At 39.1% G+C, this 12,377-nt stretch overlaps 1 protein-coding gene across 1 annotated transcript; it reads left to right on the top strand.

Annotated features, from left to right (window-relative positions):
• Positions 1-4,883: 4,883 nt before the first annotated feature.
• On the top strand, positions 4,884-12,324 carry ephx2 (epoxide hydrolase 2, cytoplasmic). Its single transcript, XM_070930452.1, has 18 exons — positions 4,884-5,055; positions 8,020-8,098; positions 8,256-8,418; positions 8,511-8,701; positions 8,776-8,898; positions 9,328-9,399; positions 9,491-9,586; positions 9,664-9,742; positions 9,846-9,880; positions 10,167-10,193; positions 10,378-10,463; positions 10,550-10,661; positions 10,823-10,897; positions 10,991-11,033; positions 11,122-11,224; positions 11,483-11,552; positions 11,964-12,044; positions 12,127-12,324. Exons 1-18 carry the CDS (start codon positions 4,952-4,954, stop codon positions 12,271-12,273), a joined length of 1,686 nt encoding a protein of 561 aa, XP_070786553.1. The 5' UTR covers positions 4,884-4,951; the 3' UTR covers positions 12,274-12,324.
• The last annotated feature ends 53 nt before the right edge of the window (positions 12,325-12,377 follow it).

The raw sequence follows: 12,377 nt of genomic DNA, 5'->3' as shown, positions 1-12,377 counted from the left end.
CCGCAGCCAAAGACAGTATCTCCTCCCTCGTGTCACTGATGAAGGAATTTAGATGTTTGTTTTTTGTTTTGTTGCTGTTTGTTTGAAGGCAAAAACGAGCAATATTGATGTATATTTCCGTCACAGTGCATGGCTGTGGAGAGTCCTCTGGTGTCTCAGATGACAGGCAGGCAGCCACCATCAGTGCATACACTGGGACATGGCAAAGAGTGAACAACTCCAAGTTGCTCAAAACCTTCTTCTGTTCTTCGCCTAGCATTGCAGCTAAGTATGTTTTTATGGTCTGCTCACTAAAGCCTTTCACTTCCACTCTGAGAAAGTCCCCAGAAAGAAAGTCTTCTTCATCATCCGGTCTGCAAGTGATGATGACCTTGGCATTAGGTAGTAGGTCCTTCTCTACAAGTCTCTGTACCACTGCTAAAGAGAGGTCTGTGATTCCATCAAAAATGACTGTAACATTGTCAGAGTTCCTCTTTATGTCCTGTAAGACCTCTTCTTTGCCTTCATCTGGTTCACTGAACACACTGAAAAGAAGATCCTCCAAGCTCATGGCCGTCGTGATGTGGGATGTTTCTCTCATGTCAAAGTAAAACATGTAATCAAGCTCCTTGTTGTGTCCTTCTGCCCAGAGTTTCAACATTTCGTGAGTGAGTGCTGTCTTTCCAATTCCAGGCTTACCAACTAAAAGTATGTTTTTATCCATTTTCAGCAGGTCACTGGGGGAAATGTCTGGTTTGTCCTCAGGGATGTATGTTCTTAGCTTTTTAGGTCGACCCATCTTGCTTTTCTTGCACTTAAGTTTCTTTATTTTAGAGGGAGAAACACTTCCTTGTGTGTCTAATACGAGTGCAGTGTACGACAGATCAGGCTTGTTGTTTCCTTCAAACAGATTTTTGTTTGCCATCCAAAACTTCTTTGATATGTTTTGTGCCTTTAACTTCAGCTTTTCCTGATATCGGTGGCACAGACTTGGGCCTGAAATAAAAACAACAGTGAGGAAATAAATATACTATGAATGAACTGCGCATTAAAGTGCATTATATCAAATCAGCGCATCAAAGATAAATAATATAAATGTGACACACTATCAGTCAGAATTCTGTTTTAAAATACCTTGTAAGCGGTTTATATTCATTTGTGAGTCTTCCTCGAAAGAAAAGCAGCTGATCCAGTGGTGCGGGTCGAACTCCTTGGTCTCAGTAGAAGGTTCTCTCTCTCTCTCTGGGAGAAGGGATGGACTCCCTAAGGTCCTCTCCCTCGTCATGTAGATAATCCTGAGGAACTTGTAGCAGGCTACATTCCCCTTTTTTATGACTGAGTCCAGTATTTCTCTGGTTTTCTCGTAGTCATCACTCATTGCCTTTATTTTGTCGGCTTCTTCCTTACTTTTGTAAACTTCTTGCAGATACAAGTTATCCACAATCAATGAGAGATCCTTTAATTTTCCCACAAGGTGGATTCTGGCACTCTTGACGTAATGTAAGGCAGTCTGTGTTGTACAAGCCATGTTTTCTGACTTGTGTGTGTTCTGCACACAGACCCAACTTCAATGATCTGGAGAACAAAACAGACCAGGTTAAATAAAATGGTGTCAGCATCTAAAGAGGGTAGGGAATCTAAACATTCCTGAGATTTGGTCCTTTTTGGTCTCATGTCTCACATTTCCAGATCTATCTCCACAGCTTTTGCCTCAGTGGCACAGTTCCCTTTCTTTTCTGTTGCAAGATAGAATAATGACAGCCGAAAGTTTTAAATCTAGAAAAGGCCTAGATTTGTTACAGATAAGTGTAAGGAGCTTAATACAAGCTCATATCCTAGATTATGTAAAAATTATGGTTTCTCAATGTTCTGCTTTTAACTGGAACATGCTTAAAGAAATCTGTGCCAGACTCACATGTAAAATGGATCAAATATATCCAGGGCAGACGACTACAGCAGGGGGGAGTTGGTATCAATGTTAAATCATGCTGCACGTTTCCTTTATTGAATAGTGTTTCTCTATCAAAACATCCAAAGTAATTCATTCTTACTGATTGAGATATATCATCTTTCAGCAGCAGCTTCTACCTCCCTTTAGCGTTCCGATTTTTGCTTTCTCCCTCCTTTGACAATAGTCATTATTTGTGATGTCAATCTTTAGAACAGATCTTTTTCTGAACCAACCAGACCAAATTGTAAAAACACTGAAAATAATCTGAACTTATTCTCTGTAACAGGGATAAGAACTCAGCTCTAGTGGAGTCCAGTGGATAACCATCCCAACCTCCAGGGATCCCTTTTAACCCTCTTGGAAACTATGTTTTAATTCTGAAAATGTCTATTTTATTCAAGATATAGGTGACTTTTTAGATGTTTGGATCCCACTTCTTCATCACAGAGCCCATATTACTTTCATTTATTTCTGGTGAAATCTCAAATGTATAGAAAGATAAGTTGTTTAGACATATTGGTAGCATCCATCTGTAAACAGATAACACAGTCTGAGATTGTGCACTTGACATATATCTTTTTATTTATTTTTACCTTTGGCATCTTTTACTCAGCTACAGTATTTATTGTTCGTTTTATTTTTATTATTTGAAATAGCTTTATTTGTTGTGTCTCCCATTTTCTCATTTTGGTTTTGTTGGTAATATTTCTACTTTTGTAACTTCCTTTTTGAATATTGTGAGGCACATAGCATTGCATCTTTTTGTATGAAATGTGTTTATCATTTTTTTAATTAACTTAAACAAAAGTGCATTTATATTGCTTTAACAAAGAAGACAGAGACAGCAAAACAAGTAAAAATGATTTAGGCCTCGACCACACTGTACACAGACACATGCAGACTGTATATCAGAGAGACACATACACAGAGGCCTCAAAGTCTCCACTGATGATAGACTCCATCAGCCTTTGGCACGTGATTGTCCTGATCACAAGAAGAAGACAAAAATCACAAAATACCATCAAGTCAACAGTGGTAGAGAGTTCCAACAGTACCAAACCAAGGTGGCCTCATCAGGTCGTTGGTGGAGCCATATGCAGCCTGAGAATGAGACCCAGAGGCACTACTCAAGGCTCAGCAAGTACTTTCATCTCTACTATATAGTGGTTTAAAGTTAATATTCTCCTGAAAAGACAGTAGACTTATCCCTTTTGGGTAAATCTCTTGGTACGAAGTAGTAGAACTATTGGAGAAAGCTGTTTGCTCCCTCCCACTGGGTCTTCACCATAAGTGTAAACTAGAGTGATATTTAATTGAATTACACCTAAAATAGAATACAGGACAATGTACATTTAAACATCTAAAAATATTAGATAAAAAAAATAGAAAAGTAGAAGAAAACCCTTTAGTTTTGGAGCTAACGTTAAGTTAGTTGGCTACAGCTACTTTTGCTAACAGCAACACAAAGTTAGCTAACGTTAGCTAACTTATCACGTAAAAATAAACTAAAAATACTTACAAATATATGATTTACTTCAACTTAGCTAGTTTTCTCTTCGACGGAAGAAAAAGAGCCCATTTAGCTCTCATATAAATGTCTTCATTTAACACTAACACCGTGAGTTTTTGCCGTTACCGTTTCCGTTACTGTCAAATTCAGTTACTCACATCCGCTATACTCCTTTCAAAATAAAGTAAATCTGCCCTAACAGGAAGTGACCAAATGAAAAGCAACAAAACCAACAGTTTTGTCCAGTTCAAACTCTGTTGAGATGTTGGAGTAATTCCCTGCTGTCTGCACAGAGATGAACACGTTTTCAATCAGTAACCACTTCGGATAGCGCTGGGATGTTATAATAAACATAATTAACATCAACACTTAATGCAATGATGAGTGGAAACAAAATGACAGGCCTGTATCGTCTCTTCCTCACCTCCAGAAACACCTTCTGAAAGTGTCACAACCTACCTTTCAAAGTCACAGCTCTTCGTTTACCGACCTTTATATCACAGCGTTCACTGCGTCCAGACATCGCAGAGTTTCTCTTCCCTCAGTGAAGTTCAGTGGGTCTCTGTCTGTGTTAGGAGGTCGAACATCTTGTAAATCCAACTGGACAGCCTGACTGAAGACATCCTGGTCTGTCTTAGTTTCACTTTTGCTGCATAACCCGCATGAAGAGGAACTCTCAAAGCTCGCAGGACAGCCACAAGATGCCGCTAATGGACCAGAAAACTAAAACTGACAGACGAAATCCAGGCTCGCATCAAGACTGCAATCTAAAACAGAAGCCATCCTGTCCTTATAATTGTGTTTTGAGGCTCAGATCCTTGAATCAATATGTTGCATGGGGAATTTAAGAGAAGATGTCAATGACGCTGCTGTCACCATGACGCTCCATCCTCAGGTCACATGACACAACACTTGCAATACTAATGACGCTCCCATCAGTCACAGCTACACGTTGTCTTTCGTGGTTAATAGCAAATGTCATTCTTTGATTAATGTTAATATTAGTAATATTATCTCTGGATCAATCTGCCATTTAAAAAATAAAAAAAATAAAAAAGACATCTCTCCTGCAGAAGCTCTGTAATTTGTTTTACATTAAAAAAAAGTATCTAAGTTGGTGAGAAAGTTATAATTCAGATTGTCCAGAAAACAGTGGATCCATCTTCAGCAAATGAATCAAACCGCTTGTCATGAAGGTTTGATATCTTGTGTACAGGATTTTGAACAAAACAAATGAATATAACGAGTCAAAAGTAATAAATAATCAAGCATTCTGGATTGTTTTGGTGACATAAATCCCTGTTGTTAAAGTGTCACTTTGCCCTTTTTCAAGTCAAGCCTGAGCTTGCAGAGTAAGTGGGCGGTCCTGCTGGGTGAGTCTGACCAGAGGGCAAAGTCCCCCCTCCTGCATGAGCAGATCCTTCCCTCAGCAGCAGCAGCAGCAGCAGAGACAACCTGTTGGAAGACAGAGACTGAAAACCCAGAGACCCTTTCAGTCCGGCTCAGAGGAGATGGCGGAGAGGAAAGCCGTCTTCTTCAGCTTCTGGGGAGTGGCTGTCTCTTCCAGACCTCATGCTGTTTTCCACAAGTTGGAGGAGTTGCATAACCTGCCAGGGTAAGGAGTCCGTGACGACACCTCTGCACTGTAAAAAACAATGTTGTGTTTGGTAGGCAGTTGGATTTGGTGTCCAGATCAAATGAAATGTATTATTTCTAAAAGCTCTCATGCATCCGACATGAAAATGCATAACATAACTAAACAATCTGTCCAAGCAGGAAAGTCATTTGACTAGAGTGTGGAGATGTGGCAGGGTTTGATAAATCTTGATGCAAAGCAGAACGAGTCTGTGATTTTTTTTCAGTGCGTCAGTGGAAACAGTACAGCTACAATACAAGAAACCACAGTGTGAATCTTCTGTCACTCTTCAACTCACTGTGCAGTTGTGAACACGATTAGATGGCAGGTGCACATGTTACATGGCCAAAAGTAAATGGACACCTGAACCGCAGAATGGCAACTTAAGATCCATGCTGAATTTCAGCACTACTCTGCCTCCACACTCCTCCATGATTCAGCAGTATACAAGATTAATCAGTTACAGAAGAGATTTTCAACATTGCTTTTGTGTTACAGGGATCACAGTTGTTGTCCTAACCCTGATAGTTTTAATTTTGTATTGTATATTTTATATAAAGTAGTTCAAACTAGTTGACTGTATATAAAGTAGTTCAAACTAGTTAACTGTATATAAAGTAGTTCAAACTAGTTAACTGTATATAAAGTAATTAATACTAGTTAACTGTATATAAAGTAGTTCAAACTAGTTGACTGTATATAAAGTAGTTCAAACTAGTTAACTGTATATAAAGTAGTTCAAACTAGTTGACTGTATATAAAGTAATTAATACTAGTTAACTGTATATAAAGTAGTTCAAACTAGTTAACTGTATATAAAGTAGTTCAAACTAGTTAACTGTATATAAAGTAATTAATACTAGTTAACTGTATATAAAGTAGTTCAAACTAGTTGACTGTATATAAAGTAGTTCAAACTGTATATAAAGTAATTAAAACTAGCTAACTGTATATAAAGTAGTTAAAACTAGCTAACTGTATATAAAGTAGTTCAAACTAGCTAACTGTATATAAAGTAATTAATACTAGCTAACTGTATATAAAGTAGTTAAAACTAGTTAACTGTATATAAAGTAGTTAAAACTAGCTAACTGTATATAAAGTAATTAAAACTAGCTAACTGTATATAAAGTAATTAATACTAGCTAACTGTATATAAAGTAGTTAAAACTAGCTAACTGTATATAAAGTAATTAAAACTAGCTAACTGTATATAAAGTAGTTAAAACTAGCTAACTGTATATAAAGTAATTAAAACTAGCTAACTGTATATAAAGTAATTAATACTAGCTAACTGTATATAAAGTAGTTAAAACTAGTTAACTGTATATAAAGTAGTTAAAACTAGCTAACTGTATATAAAGTAGTTCAAACTAGCTAACTGTATATAAAGTAATTAAAACTAGCTAACTGTATATAAAGTAGTTCAAACTAGCTAACTGTATATAAAGTAATTAAAACTAGCTAACTGTATATAAAGTAGTTCAAACTGTATATAAAGTAATTAATACTAGTTAACTGTATATAAAGTAATTAAAACTAGCTAACTGTATATAAAGTAGTTAAAACTAGCTAACTGTATATAAAGTAATTAATACTAGCTAACTGTATATAAAGTAATTAAAACTAGCTAACTGTATATAAAGTAATTAATACTAGCTAACTGTATATAAAATAATTAAAACTAGCTAACTGTATATAAAGTAGTTAAAACTAGCTAACTGTATATAAAGTAATTAAAACTAGCTAACTGTATATAAAGTAGTTCAAACTAGCTAACTGTATATAAAGTAGTTCAAACTAGCTAACTGTATATAAAGTAGTTAAAACTAGCTAACTGTATATAAAGTAGTTCAAACTAGCTAACTGTATATAAAGTAATTAATACTAGCTAACTGTATATAAAGTAGTTAAAACTAGTTAACTGTATATAAAGTAGTTAAAACTAGCTAACTGTATATAAAGTAATTAAAACTAGCTAACTGTATATAAAGTAATTAATACTAGCTAACTGTATATAAAGTAGTTAAAACTAGCTAACTGTATATAAAGTAATTAAAACTAGCTAACTGTATATAAAGTAGTTCAAACTAGCTAACTGTATATAAAGTAATTAAAACTAGCTAACTGTATATAAAGTAGTTCAAACTGTATATAAAGTAATTAATACTAGTTAACTGTATATAAAGTAATTAAAACTAGCTAACTGTATATAAAGTAGTTAAAACTAGCTAACTGTATATAAAGTAATTAATACTAGCTAACTGTATATAAAGTAATTAAAACTAGCTAACTGTATATAAAGTAATTAATACTAGCTAACTGTATATAAAATAATTAAAACTAGCTAACTGTATATAAAGTAGTTAAAACTAGCTAACTGTATATAAAGTAATTAAAACTAGCTAACTGTATATAAAGTAGTTAAACTAGCTAACTGTATATAAAATAATTAAAACTAGCTAACTGTATATAAAGTAGTTCAAACTAGCTAACTGTATATAAAGTAGTTCAAACTAGCTAACTGTATATAAAGTAGTTAAAACTAGCTAACTGTATATAAAGTAGTTAAACTAGCTAACTGTATATAAAGTAATTAAAACTAGCTAACTGTATATAAAGTAGTTAAACTAGCTAACTGTATATAAAGTAATTAAAACTAGCTAACTGTATATAAAATAATTAAAACTAGCTAACTGTATATAAAGTAGTTAAAACTAGCTAACTGTATATAAAGTAGTTAAAACTAGCTAACTGTATATAAAGTAGTTCAAACATTGCGGTCACATTGTTGTATTGGTACTTTTAATTGAAGTAAAGCATCTGAGTACTGTATATAATCTGTGGGATCATACTGAAGGACCTTGATGTATTTTTAACCTCATTTTGTTGACATGCTTCTTTTTCATGTCTTTAGTCGTGTTGTTTCTCTGTGGTTTTCAGCGGGTTTCTGTCCAGTGTGGCGTCCCACAAGGACAGTGCCATGAGCCGGGCGGAGAGAGGTGAGATGACGCTTTCTCAGGTGGGTGAGGTCAAAATAATCTACTATTGATTTACTATTTCACCTGTCTTCTGTACTCACTGGTCCTGATGGGGCCTGAATATGTTGTGTCCTTAGATGGACCCCTTTACTGCCTCCTTCATCCCTGAAACTCTGTTTACTGACTGCGTGTGTGTAGATGATCCCAGCGTTCGAGGCGGAGTGTGTGAAGGAGGCCCGGGTCAAGGGTGTCACTCTGCCGTCTGATTGGTCAGTCAGAGGTCTGCTGGAGGAGCTCAGAGAGGCGATGATGGACGTCCAACCAGCTGTGCTGAAGACAGCTGCCAGTCTGCGTCACAGTGGTACAGCATCAACACATCTGTAAACAAAACACAAACAGCTGTGGTGGCCAATAGCAGGGTGATGATCTGATTCTACTTCTCCATCCCATCAGGGTTGCTGACAGCTGTGCTGGCCAATCACTGGCTAGATGACAGCGTGGCTGGAGACGGTCCAGCCCGCCTTCTCTCTATGCTGGGTGGCCATTTTGACCTGGTCCTCCAGTCCTGTCGCTCAGGTCACAGGGTCCCCGAGTCCTCCATGTTCAGCTCAGCTCTGCAGCACCTGGGAGTGACATCACAACAGGTAGAGGACACACACATATAACTGTATCCTGGAAAGACTCAAGGACAACCAGTCAGCTGTCTGTCTTATTTCAGGCTCTGTGGTTGGATGCAGAGGAGGAAGGTGTGAAGGCAGCAGAGGGAGCGGGGATGAAGGCCATCTTGGTGGAAAATCTGGACGACGCTCTGGACAAACTGGCCAACTTCACTGGAGTTCAGGTGTGGACCAGAACAATTTGATCTACTGTTAGAGGAAGATAAACAGTGACTGGACATGTCCATATGTCAATGAGCTGAAGAGCGAGACGAGCTTCTGACCGACATGTTTGCTTGATGAACGTCACCTGTTTTTCTTTTTCACAGTGTGAATTTTGTCCACATTTCATTTAGCTTTCCCACATTAATCAGATTCAATTAGCTTCGGTTTTTTCTCCCGGTGCAATGGGAACCACTGCCCCCCAAAATGTCAAAATTTGCAAGACAAAAAGTTGAATGCAGCCTGTAATGTAATGAAATGTAATGCAGAAAAAGAAAATCAAATGAATGTGAAACACAGTACCGGCTGACGCCAGAGGAAAGGTCATGTGGTTACATCCTCACACAGCTGTTGTGCTAACATTAGCATGGTGACATGTTTATGTGTTTCAGGCTGTTAGGGCAGAGAGTCCTCCACCATCCTGCAGCCCTGATGAAGTGTCTCATGGATACGTCACCATCAGGGTAATGATCTGCATCAGTGTCACCTGTAAACACAGTTGAAATGTTGTTTTCTCGTGACATTAATGATGGTTCCTGTCTGTCTGTGTGTCAGCCGGGTGTGAGGACTCACTATGTTGAAATGGGCTCAGGTCCACCAGTTCTGCTGTGTCACGGCTTCCCTGAGAGCTGGTTCTCCTGGAGGTACCAGGTAATGTGTTCATGTGTCAAACAGGATGTATTACTAAAAGTGAGCAGTAAATAAAATATATATTGTCTCTCTGGTAGATCCCAGCCGTGGCAGCAGCAGGGTTCAGGGTGTTGGCTCTGGACATGAAGGGATATGGAGAGTCCACAGCGCCCCCAGGTGTGTGTGTGAGTGTGTCAAAGTTAAAACCAAAAAACCCTGCTTGTACTCACTTCATCAGCTGTGTTCTCACCTCATTAACTGTCCTCTTTTCCACTGACAGACATAGAGGAATATTCTCAGGAGCAGCTTTGCAAGGTGCAAACTCAGCAACACACAGCCAGATGTTTAAAGACACACACACGAGGTGTTGAGGATGAGTGTGCTCCTCCACATGACATCATTGTTATACATGGTTTTATATTATATAACGTAAAGCACACCATTTCCCAAAGGCATAGTTTTTAGGTGAATAAATGTAGTTTAATTATACTTAACGGACCCTTTAATGAAAACATGGTTGTATGTTACTTTTCACAGTAAGTCATGTACTATTTAATTATGTTAAATGCCATCAAATATGTTTTTCTCTTTTTTTCTCCAGGATTTAATCACATTTCTGGACAAAATGGTGAGTAATAACACATGACACACACTCTTACCTCAGCAGCACACAGAAGGAATGTTAAATGAAACGATGAGGAGTTAATGGAAGCTCACAGGGACAGGGACAACACGCTGCAGAGACAGATGGTTGTCTCACTGATGGACAAAATCTGTTTCTATATAACATCTTCTCTCTGTCCCCTCTCCAGTGGATACCACAGGTCACCCTGGTGGGTCACGACTGGGGCGGCTTTCTGGTGTGGACCATGGCTCAGTATTACCCTGAGAGAGTCAGGTGAACACACACACACACACACACACAGACTCAGTGATGCTCCTACATACCTTGACTGTAAAATGTGTTTGTTCTTGTGTGTGAAGGGCGGCAGCGTCTCTGAACACTCCTCTGTTCCCGGCCGATCCCTCTGTTAGTCCTGCAGAGAGACTGAAGGCCGTTCCCATATTTGATTACCAGCTCTACTTCCAAAAACCTGTAAGTCTGCCTGCAGCATGCTAACACACGTTATATATCTAGTTTAGTTCATCTGAACACAAGGGAAACACAAGGGGAAGCTGTGCTCTACAGACACAAGATACACAACAAGGCTTTCAATCTGCACCACAACACAAACCGTGCACGTATGTGTGTCGCAGGGTGTGGCGGAGGCCGAGCTGGAGAAAGACTTGGAGAGAACGTTCAAGATTTTCTTTTCCAGCAGCGGTGAAGCAGTGAGTCGACACACACGCGTGTATCCAGTCTGCACAGGTAGAACACTCTCCTTCATGTCACAGAATAAAGGCTGTTTCTGTCTTTTTCTTCAGGCGAAGCGACCTGCTATCAGCACTGCAGGAGTCTGCGCTCGAGGTGAGACTCCACCCAATAATATCTGTTTTACAGACACTTCGAGGAGCTCATTAAAAACACCAGCAAGTACTGACACGTCCTGTTACAGGCGGCCTGTTTGTGGGTCTGCCGGAGCAGATTCCCAGGAGCTCCATGCTGACGGAGGCCGACCTGCAGTACTACGTCAGCCAGTACAAAGAGCCGGGCTTCAGGTGGCACACATTCAACAGAAGACACATTCACTTGGAAAGATCTGCAAATATTTGAGTCACATCAATAGTTTTAGTTAGTCTTTAAGAACTTTGTAGGCCAAGTGATTCAAGGATACGTTGAGAAAATAATCAGCAGATTCATTGATAAAGAAAATCACATACATACCACCATAATCTACTTAATAAATCAATGTTGCTTAAAAAGTAAATAGCATTACACTCCAGTGAGTCAGTAATCGTCTTGTGTTTGTTTCCCAGGAGGCAGCTGAATTGGTATCGTAACGGGGAGGCGAACTGGAGGTGGATGTGTTCTCGTCCCGCTGGAAAGGTTCGTGACAGAGGCCAACATCTGAAACAGACTTTGGTTTGTTTGTCTATAAATACACTAAGACTGGGTTTCCTGGAATTCTGTAAGGCACACAAACATCCTGGAAACAGACAAATCAGCCGCACGTGTCCTGGAATGCAATGAGTTGTCCTGGACGACACAGGATAAAAAGATCTCCAACGGAGAAATCCACCTTTGCCCCCCCCAAAAAGTGACATCACTATGAATTTGTGTTTTCATCAGACAACTTAAAGTCAAGTTTCCTGTCTGACTTCCTGTCTGTGGCTCTCAGCTCACAGCCCATTGGGTCCTACTGAAGACGTGGAAACAGCTGCTCACTGTAGCTCTTATCAACCAAACAGGAGGAGATGTGTCAATCACCGTGTGTGTGTGTGTGTGTGTGTGTGTTAGCTGCTGATGCCTGCACTGATGGTGACCGCAGGTAAAGACCAGGTTCTGCTGCCGGCCTTCTCCAAGGGGATGGAGGACTTGGTGAGAAAAACAGCAGCATGACAATCAATCAGTCCTTCCTGATTATAGATTATTGGAAACGAATCTGAATCTGTCTCTGCAGATCCCCAACCTGAGGAGAGGACACATCGAGGAGTGCGGACACTGGACTCAGATGGAAAGGCCGGCTGAGACAAACAGCATCCTGATATCATGGCTTAAAGAGACACACCAGGAGGCTGGAGGCGTTACCATGGCACCCAAACTGTGAGGAAGGAAGGAGCGGGAAAATTTGAGCAAAATAAAAAGTTCCTCTCGTGTTGTTATCGTCTCATCTTTCATGTCATTGTCAACTGAATATTTCACCCTCCCTTT

The sequence above is a fragment of the Enoplosus armatus genome, chromosome 24, assembly GCF_043641665.1.
Source record: "Enoplosus armatus isolate fEnoArm2 chromosome 24, fEnoArm2.hap1, whole genome shotgun sequence".
Classification (NCBI taxonomy): Eukaryota; Metazoa; Chordata; class Actinopteri; order Centrarchiformes; family Enoplosidae; genus Enoplosus; species Enoplosus armatus.
The sequence above is the reverse complement of the archived record's forward strand: the minus strand, read 5'-3'. Positions and strand labels throughout refer to the sequence as shown.